The sequence below is a fragment of the Coenobita brevimanus genome, chromosome 57 (genome assembly GCF_032717465.1).
Source record: "Coenobita brevimanus isolate Jiangsu-jjx chromosome 57, ASM3271746v2, whole genome shotgun sequence".
NCBI lineage: Eukaryota > Metazoa > Arthropoda > Malacostraca > Decapoda > Coenobitidae > Coenobita > Coenobita brevimanus.
This window is the reverse complement of record NC_137010.1, coordinates 7,199,092-7,226,410: the sequence shown is the minus strand read 5'-3', so window position 1 is coordinate 7,226,410 and position 27,319 is coordinate 7,199,092. Positions and strand designations below refer to the sequence as shown.

The window sequence follows — 27,319 nt, the reverse complement described above, 5'->3', positions numbered from 1 at the left end:
CAGGACAAAATAAACCACAGGGTGTTACTGTAAGATCTGTATTATTTAAGGGCTAAAGACTCTATCGGATACATTCATGTGAAGCCACAGAATGTGATGAATGTTTTTGGCATATCAAATAGAGCCAGGATTCTGGGGGCTTGAATGGTGAGTGAATGGAAGCATGGCCCATTGATTTGGGCAAATTTGGGCTGTCTAGACATTGTTACTCCTCACCCTGCTCTAAGGTGAGAAAGGAGGTCAGATGATGATGATGATGATAAAGATAGTAGCTTTTCTTCCTCCATAATTTATTTTGCATATTACACCATAGTAATATCTTTCATGTTTATTGTACTGTATCTTTTATGTATTACTTTAGTTTGCTTTTGTAACATTTAAGGGAAAATGAATGTATAATGCTGTATACAGTCTTAAATTGGTAAGGAAGAGGTGTTAACAAGACTCCCATGTGCAGATTATCCCTTTGAATGTTTGAAACCCGTTTAGTGAAACGTGAGGGAGGAGCTGCAGTGCTGGGGAGAGTGGTGGAGCGCTTAGTGCCAGATGACCCCACACAGTATCAATGGCAGCCCACGCCGTCGCCATATGGATTTCCTCGGCCTTTCAAGCTTGACAACCTGGTCGGTGCTTTATGTATTTCTTCTACTTTTTTTGGGAGGGGGGGGAAGAGGTAATACTGTAGGTGATACATTCTTGATTTATTTTGGGAGATCCCTGCGTCCCAAGGCCTGGAGGGGCTGGGTTTACAATGGAAGAGTTAAGAGGTAGGATGGGACTGGAGTGTATTGGTGTTGTGATGAGGAGAGGTAGATTGAGGTGGTTTGGACATGTGGAGAGGATGGGGGATGATAATTGGGTGAGGAAGGTGAGAAGTGTTAATATTGGGGGTGGGGTTATGAGGGGTAGACCGAGAAAGACATGGGACGAGGTCATTAAGTGTGACCTTAGGGTTAAGGGACTGAACAGGGAGGCTGCAATGGATCGTGCAGCGTGGAGAGCTGCCATTAGGTGACCAAGGCCGACACATGCAAGCATGTTGGAGCCTTTAAAAACGAAAACGAAACGAAAACGATGGGGAGGAGGTAGTGCTGTAGCCAATGCATTTTGCCAAACTAATATATTGCCTACTTTTCATTTTTCCTGATACCAATTTGTACTGTCAATATTAGTATATTGGATACAAATGGAAGAAACGTTACTGGTAATACCGTGTATACTTTTTATTCAAGATTTTTATTGAATAGCCTAAGTCACTGTGAAAGAGTGCTGTTTCCTCATTACTGTACTGTTTTGCAGCCTGATAAAGACCAGTCTTACTGAAATGTACTAAAGGTTTAGAGTAGTAAGTGGTGAGTGGGAAATGATAAAAACACACACACACACACAAACATACACACACACACACAAACATACACACACACACACAAACACACACACACACACACACACACACACACACACACACACACACACACACACACACACACACACACACACATGCAAGGCCGAAAGCAGTGAGTTAAGCGTAAGGCACTGTATATGGGGCCTACTGTACTGGTTGTATGTAAGTGTGGTGGTTGTGTAGGTTTATGTACATATGTCATGTACACATGCTGTTAACATAAGCACAAACTGCTCACAACCATTAGTTCATCCATTCTTCACTTGCCCATAATTTTTACATTCGCTCTTCTCACTGTAGTCTAAATAAAGAAGTTATTCATTGCAAGTAATAAAAAAGAAGATAGTAGGTGGAGGCAGTAAGGTGACAATAACTCTGAGATGATTATGGGATGAATGTCATCAGGCAACTTTGTTTAAGTTCAGTTTTTACAGCAAAATAGTCCTTTAGTTAACAAAAAAGCATTACATATAGATTTTACCTATGTTTCTTCGTTACTACACTATACAATATTTGCAGCTTTGCTCTTCTACCTAAAGTTGTAACTGCCTGCACCCTTGGAAGGGGAAACGGGGTGATGAAACCTGCCCAGCTGAATTCGACTATTTATTCGGTCGTACCTGGAATTGCAACTTTACTATCTCAGTATGCTATAATGGCATCACTCGTCATTGTTATAACACTTGGTCATACACATAATTACAATTTACCAAAGTTTACTTCATATACACATATCTCTTTAATTCTCGTCCTTACTTTCCTGCATTTATAATTGGATTATGTCATGACATCAACCACGTGCAGATCAATAAGCATTCTTAAAAGTAAGCAAGGGCAACTCACTTGCGGTGGGTCCAATTTTCGTCTTACAGTATCAGTGTGTGGGTAGGGGTGTGAAGTACACAACATTAGTCCCTCACGGAAGTAATATTCTCACAGCAGTAACACTTTCACAGGATGGCCTAGGAGTCGCACATCACTTGAACTCCACCCTTTTGGAGTCTCCGTCTAGTAAATCCAAGGATCGATGTCACCTCGTCCCTCACTCGTCCCTGACTACCCACACACTGCCCCCATGCTTGCCCATAGCTTCTATTCTAAGGCCTGGTGTCCAATATTGCAAGGCTAATGGATGTTGTGCTTACGTGACCGTACATACATATAAACACCATGTCGGCATCCTTGTGCCTCTCTCTCTCTCTTTCTCTCTCTTTACCGTGTTAGATGCGGTAAGAAAAGGAAAGGTGGTAAATCAGGGAGAGATTGTGAATGTCTTTTGATGGTAGGTACAGTATGTATGGGCAGTCATGAGTAAGCTGCTAGTGCTTTTGTGTGTAAATGAAGCCCACCTTTGAGTGTAACTTTGGAATGAATATTTAGCATGGTAGGAGACTCTGTGACCAAAAATCATTACTCACTTAAACCTGAGAACTATTAGTGCCTAACTTTTCAAGGTGAATAAAGAAACACTTGGCAGAATACTCTCTTAATATCTACTGTAGAAAAGCATGACATTTTTAGTGTGTGTAATGTGAGCCACTACAGTACACTGTACTGTCTACATACCATAGGTGGTTGTCATACACTGTACTTATACATCCATCGATCCATCCATCCATCCATCATCCAATCCTACGTAGCCCCATGAGGAGTGTAGGAGCCCGGGGCTAGGCAAGTTGATCCTGACATTTAAGATGAGAGTTACCAGCCTCACTAATCCCTGAGTGGCATTATGTGGGCAACAAACCCCAACCATCCCTTGGATATAAACCTTCACCAGCTCAATCCAGCTGGAGTGCTGTAATTGCCCACTAAACCACCAGGCGCCAAAAATTTGGTTATATGGTTACCACCCAGTGTAGTAAATGGTTTCCTGGTGTACAGGAAACCATTTGGCTTGTCACTCAATGTAGAGTCACCCGTAGGCAGAAGGATGAGGAAAGAATGAAGGTTCATTCTTTATTTTATGGAGAGCAGTTTTATCCACATTATACAGTATATCAGCATCAATCCTTGACTAGTAGTGAGTTGAATCCAATCACAGGGATTAACAAAAGTCTTTTTACATAAACTGTGGTGGGTGGGGACACCCATCATTCACCCACTTAGTGTAGTGGTACTCTGTTTTTAGGGTAGCTCTACATTGAGTGGCAAATGATTTCCTGTAAACCAGGAAAGCATTTTCAACACTGGGTAGTAACCTTAACTGTATAACAAAGCAACATGTGTTCCCTACATGACAACAAGTGGGTTGGCAGAAGGTTAGTGCCCCTCCCCGGAAAACAACTAACTGAAAATACGAACAAGAAGCCTCGGACCAGGACTGACCTAAAGGTGACGACTAAGGACCAAACAAAGGATATTGCAGATGAAGAGGTGAAAGAAAGAGAGATTGTCCAGGTGCTTGAGGGTGCAAAAGTGGATGTATGTGGATTAACTGAAACTAAATGGAGAGGTGAGAGTGCAAGAGAATGGGAGTATGGATGGGGTATATGGATGGGAGTAGGTGAGAATGAGAGGGCAAAAGGAGGAGTGTGTATTGTTGTGAGTAACAGATGGAAGGAGAATATAAGAGAATATGGATCAGTTGGATCAAGGATTGTGTGGGTAAGATTGAAAGTTGGACTACAAATGTGGGCGATTGTGTGCAAGAATGCTCCAACGCAAGATCGTGCAAGCAGAGTGAGAGAAGAGTTCTGGACAAATGTGGAATCATGCATGGAAAAGTTTGAAGGGAATGAGAGGATGTTTTTGATTGGAGATATGAATGGAAAAGAAGGGAATGTGAAGGTGGATGGAGTAGTTGGTGAGTGGGTTGTGCCTGCAGAGATGGATGAGAATGGCAATGCTTTAGTGGACATTTGTGCCAGAAAGGGGTTGGTGATAGCTGATACCCTCTTCAGGCACAAAATGATCCATAGGTATACGTGGCGAGTGATGAAAAGGGTGGGTGGTGAACTGAATGAACGGAAAACAGTGATTGATTATGTGTGTGTGAATGAAAGGATGAGAAGGTGTGTAATGGATCTATCTATCTATCTATTGCCAGATGCCATAATCCCATAAGGGGTGGCCATTTGACTCCGAGTTATTTGTTTTATATATATATATATATATATATATGCTATATATATATATATATATATATATATATATATATATATATATATGCTATATAGTCAAGGGCTCACATACAGCAATGGTTCAACTCAATCAGGTAAAAGAAAAAAATGACAAGTCAAGGGTTCACATACAGCAATGGAGCATTCTTACCAGACCCACTTCAACAGCAAGCATTTACACTGTCCATCACTAATTTTAACATAAAATTTATATATATAAATATAATGTGTATAATATTCTTGTCCATGACGGATCAGGAACTGAGTTTTGGTGATCGCTTTTAAATGACTTCGCTAGATTTTACACATAACATACACGTGTCATTTGATGCAGAATACAATATGACAGTTTGTGGTTACACATCCCTTATAACTAATGCAACTTGCTCTGTTAACCCCTTCAGTCCAGTGATGTATTTTATATTCTCCCTAATGCCACACCGTTTTATTCAGATTATCATGTCATTTCTCAAGCTGGAGGGGTTGGATACAACCTTCATTAACCTTTTCGCTACAAAAAGGAATTTCTAAAGCGGACAAAATTTTCTGTGGGTAGAAGGAGTAATCTACAAAAACAATACACCACCAGATTCAAGGGGTTAATGACATACAATACACTGCATTCTTAGTATTACAAGCCAATTAATGAATGTCAGTACCACATGTGGGGAAAAGTAATTTACAGAGATTTGACTTATTGAACTTGTTGGCCTAATAAGCTGTGCTTCTACCGGTCAGTCAGTACAGAATCAAGACTCCCCAAATGATGGTTAACTGTTTACCTGATGATTGCAATATGCTCTCGTTATATGTCCGGCAACAGATTCCAAAATATAACCACTTTTTATTTTTAAATACCATGATACCTATTCTTGTAAATATGGAAAAATGGTAAATCAAGTTAAGAGGCAGCAATGGTTATATCAGGGGCAGACATTTTGTAATTTACTGTGGACAGAATTGCAACGTCATTACCATTATCCAGACAATGTTTCCCACTTAAGGATGGAGTAAGGTAGAGTCCAAAATTGAATAAATAAATTCATTTCATTCATTCATTGCCAGACGCCATGTATCCCAGACGGGGTGGCCAATGGCTTAGAGTTAATTGTTTTACAGGGAGGGGCACTAATCCTCCACCAACCCCACTTGACATGTAGGGATGAAATAAATAAAGAAAAAAGTAAATAAAATGGAACCATATAATGAGGCCTTACTGTCCATCAGATTCAGTACATAAGAATCACTGGAGGCTGGGTTAACTTTGTTCAAAGCGCAGTGCATGCATCATCAAAACAGCTTTCAGATTTTAAAAATATATGTACACAATTTACAAATATGCAAAGTTTGTGTTCCATGCATTTAAAAGGAAATAAATGCTTTTTATGCACCACGATGTAATGTGTGACCTAACTTGGCTTAAAAATAAGTCATAAATGTAACCTGCCTTGCAAACTAAGCTAAACAAACAAAAAACTCAAACATACCACAAGAAGGGTAGCAGCAACCTGGTAACAGTACAATGTCAACAATATGGAGATCGATGAATTGCAGTACAGTACAGCATTAATATGGAAAATAATCACGTAGAAACTTTGCTTAGACCTCTTTTGCTACTCACAGTAGTTAATCCAAATGCCTCAAACTTAATATGCAAGAGTGTAATGGATGCAAGAGTATATAGAGGTTGGGGGAGTGGACTTTCTTACCACCACCAAAGTGGTGGTCAGACTCAAGGTGCAAATGAAATGGAGAAATAAAAGAAGGGAAGGAGAGGAGAAAGTAGTTCATACAAGGAGGGTGGAAAAGTTACAAGAGGAGGGAAAAAAGGCATAATAAAAGAGGGAAGTGGAGGAGCGATTGGGTAAATATGGATTGGAGCAGATGGGGGAAGTGAAAGGTGTGTGCAAGATATTCACAAGAAATCTGTGCAGCTTGTGAGGTGGCGTGTGGGGTGAAGAAAAGACGAAAGGGGGTGCAGGAAACTGCATGGTGGAATGAAGAGGTGAGAGAGGCTGTGACACAAAAGAAGAAAGCATACAGTGAGTGGATGAGAAACAGGGACTGGGAAGAAGTTGAGAGACGGAAGAGATTGTAATATGTAGAGAGGAAAAGAGTGGTGAAAAGATTAATAAGAGAGAGTAACCTCCATCCTTCTTTCCTTCCATCTTCTTCTATCTTTCCTTCATTCTTTCCTCGTCCTTCTGCCTACGGGTGACTTAACACTCCCTCTTCTGTCTTTCATTCCTTCATTCTTTTCTCTTCCTTCTGCCTGTGGGTGACTCTACACTGAGTGACAAGCCAAATGGTTTCCTGTACACCAGGAAACTATTTACTACACTGGGTGGTAACCATATAACCAAATTTTGGCGTCTGGTGGTTTAGTGGGTAATTATTGTGCTCCAATCGGATTGAGCTGGCGAAGGTTTATATCCAAGGAATGGTTGGGGTTTATTGCTCATGTAATGCCGTTCAGGGATGAGTGAGGTTGTTCACTCTCATCTTAAATGTCAGGACCAACTGCCTAGCCCCGGGCTCCTACGCTCCTCCTGGGGCAACGTAGGATTGGATGATGGATGGGTGGATGAAGGAGATAGTGGATGAGGAATTTAGAAGGAACTTGAGTGTATAGGTGTACAGTGGAGAGACTGTAAGAAAATGTTCTGGAAAGAGGTAAAGAGAGTTAGACAGAGTGCCAAAGAAGTTAGTAGGGGTGTGAAAGATGAAAATGGTAGATTACTAGTGGAGAAGGGAGAAAAAGTGAGCAGGTGGAGAGAACACTTTAAGGAATTGTTGAACATAGAGAAAGAAAGTAATGCAAATTATAAGTGGCTGGGGAATGGCTTGGAGATGGAGAGATGTGAGAAGAGAGGAAGAAATCAGTAGGATAGAAATTGTGGAAGCAACGAAGAAAGTTAAAATGTGGAAAGCTCCTGGAATTGATGGAGTGTGTGGTGAAATGCTGAAGCATGGGGTAGAGTTAGTAGTAGAATGGATGTGGAAGATGTGCAGATTGGCTTGGGAGGAAGGTAGAATCCAGGAGGATTGGAAGTCAGGTATAATTATTCCCCTGTACAAAGGAAAAAAGGAAAAAGAAGTGTGTGGTAATCATAGGGGCATTTGTCTTCTTAGAGTATAGGAAAAGTATATGGTAAGATATTTATTGACAGAGTTAGGAAAATAACAGAGGAATTAGTTGGAGAAGAACAAGGAGGTTTTAGGAAGGGAAGAGGTTGTGTAGATCAGATATTCATTCTTAGATCTTTAGTGGAAAAGTTTCTAGAGAAGTGAAAGATGTTGTATGTAGCCTTCATGGATTTGGAGAAAGCATATGACAGGGTGGATAGACAAGGATTGTGGAAAGTATTAAGAATATATGGAGTAGATGGGAAGTTACTGAAGGCCATGAAGAGTATGTGTGAGGGTGCTATGGCTGCAGTGTGTGTGGATAGTGAACTGAGTGAATTTTTCTTTTTGAAGGTTGGATTGAAACAAGGATGTGTCATGTTTCCATGGTTGTTCAGTATGTATATGGATGGGGTTATAAATGAGATACAGGGTAGGGCAGTGGATGTTGGAGTGGCCCTAGTGAGAGAGGGCAGTGTTTGGAAACTCCTTGTGCTGTTGTTTGCAGATGATATTGTGTTGTTAAGTGAAGACGAAGGGGAGCTGCAAGGCTTGGTGAATGAGTTTGATAGAGTGTGTAAGAAACGGAATCTAAAGGTGAATGTAGGGAAGAGTAAAGTTATAGTCTTCGAGAGAGGTGAAGTCAGTAAATGTACAGTGAGGTTGGATGATGAGGAAATGGAAAATGCGATTGCATTTAAGTACTTGAGTAGTGTGATGAGTAAGGATGGAAGTTCAGAGGGTGAAATGCTTGAAAGGGTACAACAAGGAAGAAAGGTTGCTGGTTCCTTGAAAACAGTGATAAGAATCAGGGAAGTGAGCATGGAAGTGAAAAAGTTACTATATGACAGCATTGTGATACCTACTCTAACATATGGAAGTGAAGCTTGGACCTTGTTGGAGGGACAGAAGTCAAGACTGAGAGCAGTGGAAATGAGTTATTTGAGAGGAGCATGTGGAGTCACATGGAGAGACAGACTGACAAATGAGGAAGTGAAGGAGCATTGTGGTGTAGATGTGATAGGAAGTGTTAGGAGTACATTCATGTGGTTTGGCCATGTGGAGAGGATGGAGGGTGAGAGACTGACAAGGCCATGTGGAGATATGGTATGGGGCACAGTGCCTGAGAGTAAATGCAGATAAAACAAAAGTGATGATATGTAGGGTTGGTAGTCCTGTCAAAGAGGAGGGAGAGTGGCCATGTGCAATTTGCCACATGGGCGTGGGAAGTGATTCCATCTGGTGCAGTGTTTGTGATAAGTGGGTGCATAGGAGCTGTAGTTGTATTAGAGGTAGACTGCGAGATATTGCTGATTTTATATGTGCTGCGTGTCGGGGAGAGTAGATGGAGATTGCAAGGCGTGAAAGGATTGACCTTGCTGGTGAGTTTCTTGAGTGTGTGGAAGAGTTTTGTTATTTGAGAGACATGTTGTGCTGGAGGTGGGGCTGGAGCTAGCTTTGTGGCTAGGGTGAGAAGTGGTTGGAAAAAGTTCAGGGAGCTGTTGCCTCTCCTGACGTTGAGAGGGCTGTCCGTGCTAAGGGATCTTTATATGCAGCATGTGTTAGGAGTGTAATACACTATGGTAGTGAGACCTGGACAGTAAAGGAAGAGGATATTTGCAGGCTCAAATGTACAGAACTGGCAATGATTAGGTGGATGTGCAGTGCGTCCCTGCGTTCAGGGCCTGGGGGGGCTGAGTTTATGATGGAAGAGTTGAGAGGTAGGATGGGACTGGAGTGTATAGGTGTTGTGGTGAGGAGTGGTAGATTGGGGTGGTTTGGGCATGTGGAGAGGATAGGGGATGATAATTGGGTGCAGAAAGTGAGAAGTGTTAATATTGGGGGTGGGGTTGCAAGGGGTAAACCGTAAAAGACGCTGGACGAGTTCATTAAGTGTGACCTCAGGGTTAAGGGACTAAACAGGGAGGCTGACATAGATTGAGCAGCATGGAGAGCCTCCATTAGGTGACCAAGGCCAATGCATGCAAGCATCTTGGAACTTTCAAAAACGAAAACGTAAAAACTCAGTCAGTTCGGATACATTTCTGATCTTTGGATAATTTTTCTTTTCTGGTACAGCTACCAGTAGTAACTGAATTTTGCTTGTAGATTTACAGCACTAAGGGGAACCATTTATTGACAGAGGAATTTGTGAAGTATGTATAGGTATGCATAACCAACTTGATTACCTGTTAATTTCCATAGCCTAATTGATGCCTTTTCCTTTGAAGCACAATACTGTACTGTACCATATCAGTCCACATTTTACATGGCCATGCACTCTTCCACTTTCAGACCCACTTATTTATACTGTTTTTACCATACTTACTCACGTACAGTATACCCATTTCACGTCAGTGTCTGCATCCAGCTTCTCCATATGACCATACCATTTAATCTATAAATGGCCATCGGCATTGAACGACTCCATTCAGTATTTGTGTCATAGGTGTCGAATTAGTGCTGTCTATAAAAAAACTGCGAACAGGATCAAGTGGTGTGTTTACACAAATGAACTCTACCATCCCAAGCACTCAGGCAGTCAGTTTATCTCTCACTTTATCACCCTTTGGTTTACATGTTATTGGTGAGTACACTGTTATTTGATGAATTTTCCGGAAATTATAGCAAATCACAGGATGGATTTAGGAAGCTAAAAAAAACACATTGCCAGATGTGCCAGATGATTTCCTTCACGTTTGTAAGGGGAAAAAAAAATTATTTTTTCAAAATTTGAAAAAAGGGTCCTGGAGCCCTGCCTGTGGAGCACACAAAGGTAATACTGTACCTCATGGCCATTTAGGGGTTAAATAGACTTCATTGCTCCACATCTGTTACAAGTCACATTATTTCCTGTCCTCTCCATTCTATGCACACCACATTCATTCCCTAGTATTTTCATGTATTTACTCTAAGACAATGTTCTCTTTCTCCCTTAGAGTGAGGGTCCAGGTGCAACCTCAGGACCGAGGAAGAAATCCCTGTACATGCAGCAAGTGGAGAAGCAGCAGGGCATGGCTGAGAATGCAACTGCTGCAGACACCAATGCCTCCACAGTTACTCCTCTCCCACCCACTCATGCCGCTTGTGCAACATCTGACCTCAGACTGGCAGCCTTAGGTAGGACTGCTGGAAGAAATTTTTGGTCATTTATTATTATTTTTTTATGTAGCTTCCTTTCCCTTACTGTTATTATTATCATCATTGTCATTGTCATCATCTTTACACAATTCCTCACATTCACATGAGTTGTGGAGATGCAGAGCTTAGGTGTTGATCTCATTTGGGATATAAATTAAGGGAATAAGGAAGCCAAAGTAACATCCTCCCCTGTCCTGTGTTGAAGGGAACACAAGACCAATCGTCACAAGACCAATACACGTTTACATAAGCATTTTGTTATATTCCACCAATGAAGCTACAGGCACTAATAATATTTAGTTATTTATTAAAAGTGAGAGTGAGGTGCATAGATGGAAATACTGTAAGTAGAGCTGAAAGCAGCCAGTTATCAACATGCAACAGGGAAGACAGGCTGGTGCTGTTGGCATGCATATAAACATAAGCATTGTATTACAGTAATCCCTCATTTATCCGGACGTGCAGTATCCGGACTTGGTCATTATCTGGGGACTGAACCTTAGCTCTGTTAAACCATAATCCGTATTTACTTGCTGTTATCCGGACGTAAAAGTCCCCGAGAACTTCAGCCAGTCAGCCAACGTGTTCGTTCAGCATCGTAGCTCCTGCGCCCTAGCCATGAGCGGGAAATAGGCCATAACCCACAACCTAAGTTAAAATGTCTGCCCGCCCCTGTACTGAATGGTCAAAGTCGCACGTTGGTCCAATCACTCCTTACAAACCTCCAGCACCCGAGTAATACCGACTGAAACCCACAAGTGGTGTCAAAATGTGCGTACACATCCCCATTGAATGTCCAAAGTCGCCTGGCCACCAGAATAAGTCTTTCCCAACTGCCAGCGTGCATCGAACACAGACCACAAGCCACAAGAATATGTTCGGTGACAGCGGGTGTCCACCTCTCTACCAAACATCCAACGTCGCCCAGTCACCAGGAGTTGTGTTTCCAATGGCCACCACGCATCTAACACTAGACCACAAACCACTAGTAAATATATGGTAAAAGCGCCCGTCTGCCTCTACACCAAATGGAGGAAGTCTCCCAGCCTTCATGATTACTGAGAAACCCACCACCACGTGTGCCTGTTCGCTTCCCTGCCGAATGGTCAGAGTCACCTGGTAGGCCGCGTTAGTCATACACTGCTTGAGGTGGTGATGTACTGGTCATCCACTGTTGTTGTCATGTGATAACCCTTGCTTGGGCAAACTAAAGTGAACCTTGTATGCAGATGTCAGCTTGCTGCATTTTGCTTCCTCTGTGCTTGGAGGCAAGTGTGGGATGCGATATGGTATCACAGTACTGTTGTCGGCCTACAAGCCCGCACTTCAGTTTCCATCTTTGTCTTCCTCGTGAGAGATAACGCTTCCAAGTATGGCTATGAATGCCGTTGCGCTTGTGGTGGTCCCTAACCTTCTTCAGGTTGTGGGCCTTCTCTGCTGCATTCTTGTGTGTATGATGATGGCCCCATCACCACCTGAGAAGTGGATGAGGAAGGTTTTGACTGTGGAGAAGAAGCATGAGATATTGAGCAAGGTTGATGCTGGCTGGACCACAGGACGCATACTGTGGGAATATGATCTAGCCCATTCAACATTGTTTGATGTCAGGAAGTCACAGGACAAGCTTATGCAGTAAAGACTGGACTTTGGCAAAAGCACACTTAAGGGCAATGGGCCCAGCATGCCATTATCAACCAGTCGACTTTGTTGTGGTTTCGCTAACAATGTGCTGCCGGTGCACTTGCGCGTGGGACCAAGGTGAAGGCTGCAGCGGAGAAGTTTGCACACCTGCACAACATACACGACTTCAAGCTTTCTGAAGGATGGCTCTTTCACTTCAAGCTTCGCCATGGACTTACAAGGCGTAAGGCACATGGCTTGGCTTTGGATGCAGCAGCGGAGGATGGAGACCTGTTTCACCAGAAAGTGCAGCACCTGATCAAGGATGAGGGCCTTGCCCTTGGTCAGATCTGTAATGCTGACATAAATGGTCTGTTCTACCGCTCTTTGCCCACCACCACCCTTCAGAGGAGAAGGAGAAGATGTGTCTGGTCACAAATTATCCAAATAATATGTCTGTATTTTGTGTTGTGCTACTGCTAACGGGATGCACCATCTCAAACCCATTATTGTTGGGCGTGCCAAACAACCACGTTGTCTCTGTGGGTTGATGGATAGCTTGCCTGTTGTGTGATACCATTCTGTGAAGGCCTGGTTTACCCCCAAGATCTTCAGAGACTGGTTCCACAGGCATTTCGTCAAGAGGTTATCCGTTATCAAATGGAGGTCCTTGGTATTGCTTATGACCAGGTGAAGGCATTCCTGCTCCTGGACAATGTCCCCACTCATCCGTCTGAGAGGGATTCGGTTGCTGATGACAGGCGCATTAGGTGCATGTTTCTGCCACCTAATACGACTGCCCTGATTCAACCAATGGACCAGGGTGTTATTGTGGCTGCCAAGAGACTTTACCAGCAGATGTTCCTGAATGAGGTGATGGTGGTGCTGTAGGACGAGGATGTGGCCAAGGACACAAGTGGGGAGCAGACCACGCAGAATCTTCACCATTATGACCTGGAGTCTGCATTGTTCAACTGGGCGAATGCATGAAAGGAAGTCTCCATGAAAACCCTCTAAAGTGGTTGGTCTTATCGCCTCCAGGAAATTGAAGCCGAGCATGACTTGAGGTTTTTTCTTTGACATGGATGATTTCCACTGCCATTTTTGAACAGCAGGAGAACAGGTGGACATTGACAACGTGAGGGAATGGCTGGACGACGACGGCGGCGATCCTGATTATCAGACCATGTCTGATGAGGAGATTGCTGCTGCTGCCTCTGCGGGCATGAAAGAGGACCGTGACACCGACGAGGACGAGGATGAAGAACCTGACTCGCAGCCCCCTGCAACACCATCACTCCCTCGTCTCAGTGCCCTACGTCCCAGTCTGGAAGAGGTGCTGGAGTATGCCGAGTGCCCGCACTGTCACAGGGAATTGGTGCTGCTTTACATGGCAGTGGAGTTGTGGCCAGTGTGGGATGCTGTCATCCTCCTGCAGAATCTTTGGTCCTATCATCAGACCAGGATCGACTCCTTCAAGCCTGCCACCCTGAAGAGTGCCAGCCTATTCTCACCATCACCACCACCTCGCTTCCCGCCTTCACCATTGGACCCGCAAATGAACACGTTGACAGCCATTGAGCCTTCGTTGGACGAAAGTTTGTGGCTGTCTTCTTAGTCTCCTTTGGCGGGTAGGCCACCATCACTGCACGTCACCACTCGTTGCTCAGCTCTAGCAGGTAGAGGAGGAGTTCTTTGTCCTTTGCTAAATGCGATGGTTGACCACTAGACCACATGGGACAACTTTACCCCTGCTGGAGGTGAGCAGGTTAAGAAGCCTGTCTGCGGTGTGCAGGGTGGTAAGTACCCCAGTTGAATGGTTTTTAGCAGGGAACTTTAGTCTTTTTTCATAGTTTCCTTGGTGCTTAAATTTATTTAGGATATTCCCATGTGTGTTTTGTTGTCAAAATATGGCAGATTGGCCTGAAAATAGTGCCAATATTAGGGGGGTACTGTACACACAGTAGTGTAAAGGTAGGGTGTTTTTTGGTTTCTATTTTTTTTTTTATGGTGCCAGCTGACTGGGCAAGAGCTTGTGTGGTTCCATTGTATAAAGGTAAGGGTGATAAGTATGAATGTACAGGTCTCCCTCATTTTACGTTGTATCGTTTTACGATATTTCACATTTATGATCCTTCTTCTTTAGTACCAAGTGTTCATTTTACGATTGAGCTCTCTCGCATTTGCGATTGGGCATGTGGAAATCCTGCACTCACAGGCAGATCAGCTGAGAGATGCGTGGCATACCCGCCCCACCCACACAGTTTCCCGCGCTTTTGCCAGTCTCACCCGCGTGCTTGTTCAGCATACAACCTCTGTGCATCTGTGTGCATCATTGCCCATGATATTACTATTTCTCCTGTTCTTCATATTTTGCACCCCTAGTGCCACCACCGTGATGTCTTGTAAATGCCCTGCAACATCTGGTGCTGGTGATATGAAGCCAAAGGAAGCAAGAACGTCCTTAACCCTGGAGTCTAAGCTTAATATTGTGAAACAGCACAAAACAGGAGAGGAGGCAAACTTCACCGCTCGTTCCATGAGTCTTGCACAGTCGACTGTATCGACTGTTATAAAGCATGCTGTCAACATTAAGAAAGCTGGGGAGACAAGCACGACTCTACAGTACATAAAACATGCATATTAGATCACTTGTATGGGTCTTGGGTTCCTTATACACGAGTCCAGGAACGCATCCCTATTTATCCCATTAAATCTTAATTTCGCTTTACGATATTCTGGTTTTTGATTGCCTTTCTGGGAACGCATACCAATCGTAAAACGAGGGAGACCTTTACTAGCTTTAGGGGTGTAAGTCTGTTGAGTGTTGTAGGTAAGGTGTATAGCAGAATGTTCATTAAGAGAGTGAGAGAGGGTAATGAAGGAGTGATTGGTGATGAGCATTGTGGCTTTAGGAGAGGGAGGGGATGAGTGGATCAGGTGTTTGCTGTGAGACAGGTGTGTGAAAAGTATTTAGCGAAAGGTAAGGATGTGTTTTGGGCGTTCATGGAATTAGAGAAAGCATATGATAGAAATGATAGAGAGGCTTTGTGGACTGTTAAGATTGTATGGGCCTGATAGTAGTTTGCTAAAAGGAGTGAAAAGTTTTTATGTAAATAGTAGAGCATGTGTATGGGTGGGAAATATTGTGAGTGATTGGTTTCCCGTGAGAGTGGGGCTGCGTCAGGGATGTGTGGTGACTCCTTGGTTGTTTAATATTTATGTGGATGGTGTTGTAAGGGAGGTGAATGCAAGAGTGTTAGGTGGAGGTTTGAGTCTGGTGAATGCAAGAGTGTTAGGTTGAAGTTTGAGTCTGGTGAATGCTGATGGTAGAGAGTGGAATCTGAATCAGCTGCTGTTTGCAGATGATACTACACTGGTTGCTGATTCATAGGAGAGATTGAGACAGTTGGTAGAGTTTGGAAGGGTGTGTGAAAGGAGGAAATTGAGAGTAAATGAGAACAAGAGTAAAGTGATGAAGTGTATGAGGTTGGTAGATGGTAGGAGGATTAATATAGTTTTGAATGGTGAGTTGCTTGAGGAGATAGAGTGTTTTAAGTATTTAGGGTCACATGTTGCTGTGGATGGAAGAATAGATGCAGAAGTGAAGTTTAGATTGAATGAAGTAGGAAAGGTGCTGGAAGGAATGAAAAAAGTCTTTAGATGTTGTTTACTTACAGTGGATGTAATGACAAGCCTGTATGAGAGTGTTGTTGTACTGACTACATTGTATGGGGCTGAAATGTGGAGTATGGGTGTAGCAGAGAGGAAAAGTTTGAATGTAATGGAGGTGAAGTGTCTGAGGAGTATGTGTGGATTGATGCATATGGATCGAGCGAGAAATGATGAAGTGTGAAAGCGAACTGGCATTGTGCAGGAGATGGCTGATCGAGTTGAGCAGAGGGTGTCGCAATAGTTTGGGCATATGGAGAGATTGGATGATGAGCGATTGGTGAAAGAGACAATTGGATCAGATGTGAGAGGTGTAAGGCTGAGAGGAAGACCATGAATAGGATGAATTGACAGTGTGAAGAGAGTGTTGGATGCGAGAGGAATGTCTGTTGAGCAAGGAAGAATGGCTGCGCATAATAGGAATGATTGGAGAGAAACTGTGAATGAGTAAATGATGACGCAGCCCTGAGTGTACATTCTACGACATTGGGTCTGATCAGCTGATCAGGTCAGGTGCGGGTAAAGGAATGGGTCCATTATGATGCGGCAGGGGTAAACCAGTTCTTCTGTCAGGCCCTGCTGCGGATGTCACTGATTGCACTGCGCAGTTAACCCTCATGCAGTGTGGTGCGGTAAGGAACTGTCCCTTCTTCCCTTGAGGTTAAGATGCAAATGAATGTGTGTGTGTGTGGATGAGTAAATTGGGAGTGTGTCGTCCTGTCACGGCTACCTCCCTTTCTTTGGGGGAGGCAGCCTAGATATATAGTATAGTATAGTAGTAGTTGTTGTTGTTTTTTTTGCATGGTTTTCTTAGTGTTAAAAATTACATTTGATATTCCTATGTGTGTTTTGATGTCTAAATATGTCAGAATGGCTGAACAACAGTGTCAGAATTAGGAGGGGTACTGTACACACAGTAGTGCATAGGTAGGGTGTTTTTTGGTTTTCTTTTTCTTTTTTGTTTTTCAAGGTTTTCTTGGTGTTAAAAATAATTTTTGATATTCCTATGTGTGTTCTGATGTCTAAATATGGCAGAATGACTGGAAAATTCTGCCAAAATTAGGAGGGATACTGTACATACAGTAGTGTATAGGTTTTTTTTTTTTTTTGCATGGTTTTCTTGGCGTTAGAAATTATGTAGGAAAATGTTCTAAAAATAGGTAAAGATAGTCAGACAGGGTGGCAATGAAGTTAGTAGGGGAGTGAAAGATAAAAATGGTAGGTTACTAGTTGAGAAGGGAGAAAAAGTGAGCAGATGGAGAGAGCACTTTAACGAATTGTTGAACATAGAGAATGAAAGTAGTGCGAGTATAAGTGACTGGGGAATGGCTAGGAGAAGGAGGGAGGTGAGAAGACAGGGAGAAATCAGTGGGATGGAAGTTGTGGAAGCAATGAAAAAAGTCAAAATGGGGAAAGCCCCAGGAATTGATGGAGTGTGTGGTGAAATGCTGAAGCATGGGGGAGAGATAGTAATAGAATGGATGTGGAAGATGTGCAGATTGGCCTGGGAGGAAGGTAAAGTCCCCGGAGGATTGGAAGTCAGGTATAATTATTCCCTTGTACAAATGGAGGATGAATGGTGATGAGGAGGATGGATGGTGAACTTGTTGAATGAAAGGCAACGGTAGACTACGTGTGCGTGGATGAGCGAATGAGAAGACAAGTGTTGGATGCAAGAGTGTGTAGAGGGTGGGGAAAGGAAGGCTCAGACCATCGCTTAGTGATGGCCAAGGTGAAGCTGCAAAGAAAATGGTTCCTCTCCTCCATCTTTTTTTCCTTCCATCCTTTCCTGTCTTTCTTTCCTTCATTCTTTCCTCTTCCTTCTGCCTGTGGGTGACTACAATGAGTGACAAGCGAAATGGTTTCCTATACACCAGGAAACCATTTACTACATTGGGTGGTAACCATACAATCATATTTTGGCGCCTGGTGGTTTAGTGGGTAATTATGGCGCTCCAATTGGATTGAGCCTGTGAAGGTTTATATCCAAGGGATGGTTGGGGTTTATTGCTTACGTAATGCCACTCAGGGATGAGTGAGGCTGGTCACTATTATCTTAAATGTCAGGACTAATTTGCCAAGCCCCGGACTTCTGCCCTCCTCATGGGGCAACGTAGGATTGGATGATGATGATTGTATATATACAGTGCTCGTCAGAAGTATTCAGCGTTGTCCGCCGGGCGCGCAATACTTATGGCCCAAAAAGAATCACCCATTTTTAGGGGTAAGAATTGAGCCACAAGTTTGAGCTCCGAGCATGACGTCACGGTAGCCTGGGGCCTTCTGACGCGCTGGTTGGTTCCCGCCTCAGTCGCCCACGGGCTGCCTGAGAGAGAGGAACTCCGCCGAGTGTCCCTCTCAAATTGCGCCATTTTTTACCGAGTGTCCCGCAGTGTTTTGGCCTTCAAAACTTTGTTATGGCACCTACCCGTGAACTATCGAGTGAAATCATATCCCAGATCATTGCTCTAAAGGAGGCAGGCCACCAGACAAAGGAAATTAGTGAATTGGTTGGTGTGGCACGATCGACAGTGCGTCGTTGGTGTGCGCGGTTTCGGGAGGAAAACAGTGGTGAAGTTCCCACAAAGAAACCGAGGTCTGGTGGGCCTAGGAAAACTTCCCCAAGGTCTGTTAATGTTTTAAAATGTGCAGTGGAGTTTAATCCTCGTGTGAGTGCAAGGAAAATTAAGGAGAGCAACCCAGAAGTGTTTGGTGAGGTGTCAGTGAGAACAGTGTCTCGTAGGGTGCATGAGCTTGGTTACACAAGTCACAGGCCTGTGAAAAAGCCTCTTCTCTCTAGCAGCCAGAGAATTCGTAGGCTTGCCTTTGCTAATAAATATCTAAATTGGGGTGAGGAGCAATGGTTGTCAGTGTTGTGGTCTGATGAGGCAACGTTTAGTGTTACCTGTAACAGAGGAGCATGCAAAGGTAGTGACCCACTTGACCCACGGTATGTAGAAAGCACAGTTAAACATCCTGATTCACTCATAGTATGGGGTTGTTTTTCAGGGAAGGGTTTGGGGAAGCTTGTTGTACTTCCCAAGAACCTCAGAGTGAATCAGGATGTTTACCTGGAGCTTCTGTGTGATCATTTACCAGACTCCTTCGAGCTAACAGGTGCACGAGTGTTTCAGCAGGACGGTGCACCTGCTCACAAGGCCAAATCGGTCACCAATTGGCTTCGTGACTGCGAGGTATCATTCATGACAGACTGGCCAGGAAATAGCCCAGACCTCAACCCGATTGAAAACCTCTGGTACCTCGTAAAGAAGAGTCTCCAAGGGATGGACGTGAGCTCTCTGCCTAAGCTGGAAGCCGCCATTCGTGACTCCTGGGACAAAATACCGCTCCAGCACCTCAGGAGCCTCGCCCTTTCACTTCCAAGACGTCTCAGGTCCGTGAAGAAACGTAAAGGCTACCCTACGAAGCACTAAAGGTAAATAAAATGCATTATTTATATGTTTTTTCAATGTTGAAAGGTTTGTTTCTCAGGAGGGACGCAGGGCGCTCCATACTTCTGACGAGCACTGTATATATATATATATATATATATATATATATATATATACAGTATATATATTTATATATTGCCAGACACCATAATCCCATAAGGGGTGGCCATTTGACTTTGAGTTATTTGTTTTACAGGGAGGGGCACTAACCCTCCACCAACCTGCTTGTTGACACATAGGGAGCACATATGGTTTGGTTATATGGTTACCACCCAGTGTTGTAAATGGTTTCTTGGCATACAGGAAACCATTTGGCTTGTCACTCAATGTAAAGCCACCTGTAAAGGAAAGAAAAGCAATAAGAAGTGACAGGAAAGATGGGAGAAATAGGAAGAGAGGAGGGCAGGCACAGAGAAAGAATGATAAAGGCTAAGGAAGAAGTAGGCAGCACTGCAAGAAGTGAATGGATGATGGTCGCCACCACCTACCACAATATATATATATATATATATATATATATATATATATATATATCCCATTTGATCCCAGGGGTGCTGGGCAAGGCATGGCGCTTGATGGGTACTAAGCGTACCGCCCTCCGCCTATCAGTTCATAGTCGCGAAGCTCGTAGGTCCCTACCCGGGGGTTCCCTACTTTATAAAGACTTGAAAAATCCCAGTTCTGTCCAATATTCTGGACACCGGGCTCCAATGGGATATATATATATATATATATATATATATATATATATATATATATATATATAAAGTACATGTAAATTAAACACTCTTACTAAGAACTGGAATATCTGCTTGTGTCTTGCATATAAGACTGCCTTTTGAAAAAATTTTCATTAATAAATACCAACTTTGTATGGGAAAAAGGCATGAACTTCTCACTGAGATCAAAGCAGTACTGGTGTTAGGCAGGACACACTACATTTTGGGAGGCAGCAGTGGTTCAGGGTAACTCTTTAGTAGAACCACATGTTGGATAGAAGAAAGATTCTAATGTGTCACTGATTATGGAGCTCTTTTTTGATGGGTAATGTTACTTTTCAGTCACTCTTTATCATGATTAGTCAGTACTTTTCCCCCTTCACTCCTGTGCTGCATCTGCCTCTGAGTATCTTTGTTTAAGCACATAACATGACTTACTGAAAGAGTCATCAATTAAGTAACAAACCACCCAATCATTAACAAATTAACCTGTCTTATGGCTGTTCTACTCAATATTTGTTTTTTTTCTCCAAATACTTGGCAGGCAGCTGTAGCTATGTCATCAAAGGTTTGGACACTTCAGAGACAGAGAAGATCCATGAGGAGAACATGGCCAAACTGGCAAGCCTGAGTCATGAGGAGAGACTGAGGGAGCAACAGAGTCTCTTAGCCAGCCTCACTCCAGAGCAGATAGCCTTCTTTAGGTCACTGCGCAACCCGAAGACTAGCAGACCACAGGGGAGTAAGGAAACACTGAAGCAAGAGGAAAGGAAAGTAGAAGGGAGACCTGATAATAAATTACAGTCATCACATCGTTTGCAAGGTCTTTATAAACTTCACACTTCATCAGTGCCAGCAGTTTCTGGGTTTGGGGATGATGGAACACAAGGGAAGCTATCTGATTTCCAAAAGGAAAGCACACCAGTATTGCAAAATTCTGAAATGGATTGTGAGGATGTGGAGACAGATACAGACCAGGGTTGTGTTAAAAGCCCAGAAAATTATGCTCATAGTAGCAGTCTGTGGGCCAGTAAGAGGAAACAGAGTAGAGAGGCAGGAGATGTGAGTTACCCAGCTGAGAAGAAGGTAGCTGGTAATGAAGAATCAGAATGTAAGATTGTAGAGTCTGAGTTGCCTATACCTCCCTCAGAAGCTGAGCAGTGGCTCAATATGGGAAAGGTAAGAATTTGTTACTGTTTTTCTAGGAGCTCTGAGTTATAAGTATGAATGATAAGTGAATGGATGTGTGACTCAGTTCGCTGGATATATCATTGATGTTAGTAGCTGTCTTACTATTAGATGATGATGGTGGTGGTGATGATGAGTCTGTTTTTGAATTCTCCCTGCCCCATTTGTTAGGGAGGTGAGTTTTGTGCTTCCTTTTATGTATTACATCTTGTTTACTTACCTTTATCATACACTATAATTATTTAGTGTTTGTCAAACACTGTATTCACATGTACAGGGAGGGCCAGAAAAAATCTCACAATAATGAATCTTTTATAGAACATTCTGATTTCATATGTTTGTTTCTGGGACATGCCATCTTGATACCTGGGTCCAGGAGTTTTGTCACATGTTTATATGTCACATGTAACAAGCAGAAATCGTACAGGTGGTGCTCAGTATCTCACTGCAAAGTTTTCAACCACACATCCTCACAAATGCAACGGGATGGCTTTGATGAAATTTGTGATGGATGCCTTCAGGTCTTAAGGTGTCCATAGGTTGCCACCATAATTATTGTCCTTAGCATACCCCCAGAGGAAAAAAAATCAAGAGGGTTGAGGTCAGAAGAGTGAGATGCCCAGGGGTTTTCTGTCTTTCATGAGATTACCCTATTACCAGATTTCTTTACTTGCAGTTCAGGTGTTAAAAATGCAGAATGAGGTGTTGCTTCATCCTCCACAAACCTTTGTCAGATGCATAGAACAAATGATAATTCTCTAAGGTCAGTGTTACTGTCTGTCCATCATTGTCTTCAGACCAGTAAGGACCTATGATCGCTTTGAAGGTCACTGCACACCAAGCTGTAACTTCTGAGCTGTGCAAAGGCCATTGCAAAACTTCATCAGGTCCTCCATAATACATAGTGCTTTGAATTCACCTTTACCATCAGGTGGAAGTGGGCCTCATCGCTGAACCAAAGATTGTTGATTCTTTGTTCATCTTCCATCATGGTACTGAACCAGTTACACATTACTACTGAAGCTTTTTTGTCCTCTGCTGTTAACTTGTGCTTAATTTGAATGTGGTATGGGAATAACTTCAGGTCCAGTCTCAAAATATGACAGGTGCTTGTCCTGCTCAGACCCAATTCCTGTGATTGTCTTTGGCTGGATTTCTTTGGACTTTGTGTTGCAGACTGACGGACTGGATCAATGTTTTCTGTGGTTCTAACTGCTCTGGGTTGATTGGATCTCCCTTTGTTTACATTGTATTCATTTTTCTTGGTTCCAAATTTCTTCATGATTGTCCGGACTGTCTGTCTATTGGGTGCCTTGGTAACCCCAAAATGATGACAGTGTGTCCATTGAACACTAATAGCCGATTTTCCCTCAAGATAGAATTCGACCAGTTTTCCTCTGTGTTCTGTTGTAAGCAACATACGGTACTGTTTCAGTTGGGCTTCAACATACAGCAAGATAAACCCCATCAGTTGTTTACAGTATCTTAAAAAAAAAAAAAAAAAAAAAAAAAGTTCATCAATGAAATAATACAAATTACCTTAGTTTTATTTTTTTATTTGTTATTTTGTTTTTTACTTTCACTGTACTTCTTATTTTTAATATTTTCCGGTCACATTCTTTTTCTTACCTTTATCATATACTTTGTTCATCACATTGTTCATTCCCTCTTCCTTATGCTGCTGGCCAGGTGGAATATGAGAAGCTGCGGTGGATGACAGAGATGCCCAGCCCACGTCCCCTTAAGAACAATGAGGGGTTTGTGGCAAGATTCAGCTTCGAGGGGGACATCTTGCCCTATGACTGTGACATCTCATACCGGAAAGCCTTGCACCATCATGGGGAGGAACCAGGTACACAGAAAATAGAGAGAGAGAGAGAGAGGCAGACAGACAGACAAACAGACACGGACAGACAGGCAGATATAGGAGATAGAAAGGTAGATAAATACAGTACTGTAGATAGAAAGTTGTATGTGTGTGTGTGCGTGTGTGTGCACTCAAGTTAAAGAGTTGGCCTACCTCTTTTTGGGATAGGCTGAATATAATCAACTTTCCAGCTGGGACTTATGTAGGTTGATAGACAAAGACAAGATTGTGTAGGCAGAATGTCATCGTGAAAACACATTTCTTGAGAACAACAGGAGGGATCCCATCAGGACTAGAGGATATGCAGCCATCCTCGGAGATGTGTGAGTGTGAATTGCATAGTTTTGATTGTCTGGTGATCAGAACTCTGACCCCATTCCACCATCCATGAATTTGGCTTAACTTGCACAGGCTGAGCTCAGCTAAAACTCAAGAGATCTTCAAACCCTTCAGTGTTTGGCTCATTTTTGTTTTATTTTTCAGACATTTGTGACAAAGTATTACCTATAGTTATAACATTATAATAGTAAATTTTAAAATAGTAAAACATCTGCAATAAGATAACAGTTAAAACATCTGTGTGTGACTAGTGAGAGAGAGAGAGAAGAAAGGGAAGAAAGGAAAAGAATTAATGGGAGGAAAAAGAATTAAAGGGTGGAAAAAAATAAACAAAGGGAAGAAAGAAGAGAAAAGAATTTGAGGAAAGGTAACAAAGAATGAAAGGTAGGAAAGAAAAAAATAAATAAAAGGGAGGAAGAAGAACAGTAAAGGAGAGAAAGGAGGGAATCTTTTGCCATTCACTTTATTGATCTAAGTTATCATGCCTGTATCTTTTGCAATGTTATTTTCTGTAATCTAGTTCATCATGCCCATATCTTTTGCGGTGTCAGTTTTATTGGTCTAGTCATCGTTCCTGTATCTGTTTCATTGTCACTTTCATTGGTGTAGTTCATCATGCCTGTATCTTTTGCTGTGTCAGTCTCTTTGGTCTCGTTCATCATGCCTGCATCTTTTGCGGTGTCACTTTCATTGGTCTAGTTCATCATGCCTGTATCTTTTGGTGTGTCAGTTTCATTGGTCTAGTTCATTATGTCTATCTTCTGCCATGACAGTTTCATGGGTCTAGTTCATAATGCCTGTATCTTTGGCAGTGTCAGTTTCAGTGATAGAGTTCTTCGTGCCTGTATCTTTTGCAGTGTCAGTTTCATTGGCCTGGTTCATCATGCCACCATCTTTGTTGTCATTTTCTTTTGTCAAATTCATCATGTCTTTATATTTAATTATATCAGACATGTAGTGGTCATGTTCATCTTGCCTCCATCTTTTGTTGTGTCAATTCTTTCATCTAGTACATCGTCATTATCAGTTTCTTTTGTCTGATCTAGCAGTTCTTTATCAAACAGTTAATATCCTGTGGTCAGTCATGTCTCCATCAGTCAGTTCCTTGCCACTAAACCATTAGTTCTCCTTCAAACAGATCCTCGCCATTAAACCATTAGTTCTCCTTCAAACAGATCCTTGCCCTTAAACAATTAGTTCTCCATCAAACAGATCCTTGCTGCTAAACCATTAGTTCTCCATCAAACAGTTCCATGCCACTAAACCATTGGTTCTCCAGCAACCAGTTCCTCCCCAATGAGCCATTATTTCTCAAGCAAACAGTTCCTTGCCATTAAACCATTAGTTCTCCATCAGGCAGTTTCTTGCCATTAATCCATCAGTTCTCCAGGAAACAGTTCCTCAAGTTCCCAATGAGCCATTATTTCTCCATCAAACAGTTCCCTGCCACTAAACCACTAGTTTTCATTCAAATAGTTTCTTGCCTCTGGACCAGATTTCCATCAATCATTTCCTGTCCTCAGGTTATTACTTCTCTATCAAACGGTTCCTTGCTTGTGATGCATCGTTTATCTGTTAGTCCATTCAGTTTGGGTGTGTTTTTTTCATTTTATTCTTGCTGTCTCCAGACGACATTATTACTCAGGTTAGGTGAGACTTTTTGAATTTGAGAAGTTAGATACAGCCTTAATGAACCCTTTAGAATATGAGGGGCATTTCATAATTTGAGCAAAATAATCTTGTAATAGTAAGATTAAATTAAGAAGGATGTCAGCCACATTCGAGTGGTTAAACAGTTTCTTTTGTCTGGTACACACAGGTCGGGCCGGGTACACCATCGATGAAGTGTTCACTCATATCCGTTCCCAAGTGCTGCAGCAGCGGCACATCGGACTGCACACGCTAGCCAACATCCTACGCAACGCGAAGGAAGGCCTCTACGACACCTGTGTCAACCCTCCCGTCACACAGTTGGTGGTAAGAGTCTTGTCTTCGTGGATATCACAAGTTTATCCATGCAACTCATGCTGCAAATGAGGGGATATTGGTAAATTAAGTTTATGGAAAATATTGAAGCTTTCGCAAGCATTTTTTTATTTTATTTACACGGTTAAACAACAACAACAATAACAAAGATGACTCATAATAAGGTCTGGCTGTACAGTATGTCTTTTGGGGATGTTTTTGAGAGGCTGTGATTCAGGCAGCTTCATAATTTGCTGCAGCAGAGGAAGAGGGAGGGGGAATATATTTAGAACATCAAAGACCCCTGCTGTGGATTTCCTTATCGTCTGTACAATACAGGAATATGATTTAAGATTATTCGATCATATCCACTTTAAGGCCTAACTATACCTGTGCAGATTAATTCAAGTCTGTTCCTATCGTTGTACTGTACTGAGATTGCTTGATGTAAATGTCCAGATGCACCGCTAAGTCTTCATTTATATCGCTTTGTCCATCCACTCACTTGATGTAGTACTGCTCTCATGTATCTGCCTTTTCCTCTCCTCCATCCATCTTTTCTTCCATCCTCGTCTGTCTTTCTTTCCTTCATTATTTCCTCTTCCATCAGCCTGTGGGTGACTCTACACTGAGTTACAAGCCAAATGGTTTCCTGTACACCAGGAAACCATTTACTATGCTGGGTGGTAACCATATAAACAAATTTTGGCACCTGGTGGTTTAGTGGGCAATTAAGGCGCTCTAGTCGGATTGAGCCTGTGAAGGTTTATATCCAAGGTGTGGTTGGGGTTTATTGCTCACATAATGCCACTCAGGGATGAGTGAGGCTGGTCACTCTCATCTTAAATGTCAGGACCAACTTGCCTAGCCCGGGCTTCTATGCTCCTCATGGGGCAACACTGGATTGGATGACGAATGAATGAATGACATTTTGCATGTATCTCTTCATCTCAGTTGTGATCTGTTTCTCAATTCCCACATGCTCTTCTTTTCCAGTGTACTTTATTATAGCAGGTTGCCACTGTACACCCATACCCTGATATCCAGCAGCGTTGTGTACCAGTGGGATTGTTCGGTCAGCAAGTATCTCAGATATCGAAGCAGGCTTCCACGTAAGAGACTGAAGAAAAGCCAGAGATGTGTTCCAGACCCAAACCCAACCTCTCATATACCTTAATCAATAGAGACTGACACAGAAACACCAGAGGCAATGTTATTAACTGCATAAACAATACTCTTGCTAAAATTGACACATCATACATCACATGCAGGAGGGTAGAATGGTGGGACGTGCGGTGTTTAACACCACTTCAGGGCAACTAAACAGCCAGGCAGGCTCCTGGCAGTGCACCAAGCAGGGGTGGGGGAGGGCAGGAGGATGGGGAGGGAGACAAATAGGGATGGGGGATGGTGGGGGGATGTGAGGAGGCAAGAAAGCCAAACAGCCCTATTACCTCCCCCCCCCATTCTCACTCACTCACTCACTCACCAGTCTGACTCACACTCACTCACTCACTAACCAGTCTGACTCACACTCACTCACTCACTCACTCACTCACCAGTCTCACTCACACTCACTCACTAGTCTCACTCACACTCACTCACTCACTCACACCCACTCTCTCTCTCTCTCTCTCTCTCTCTCTCTCTCTCTCTCTCTCTCCACTCACTCACTCACTCACTCACTCACTCACTCACTCACT

General features: G+C 42.8%; 1 protein-coding gene across 1 annotated transcript in view; it reads left to right on the top strand.

Moving 5' to 3' along the window:
• LOC145402163 (RNA polymerase II-associated protein 1) overlaps positions 1–27,319 on the top strand; it is a 46,894-nt gene that overhangs the window by 7,425 nt on the left and 12,150 nt on the right. Inside the window, exons 3-7 of the mRNA XM_080274282.1 lie at positions 490–623; positions 10,593–10,773; positions 20,802–21,436; positions 23,135–23,297; positions 25,471–25,628. Coding sequence (XP_080130408.1) covers positions 490–623; positions 10,593–10,773; positions 20,802–21,436; positions 23,135–23,297; positions 25,471–25,628 — 1,271 coding nt within the window. The remainder of the gene's footprint in view (positions 1–489; positions 624–10,592; positions 10,774–20,801; positions 21,437–23,134; positions 23,298–25,470; positions 25,629–27,319) is intronic.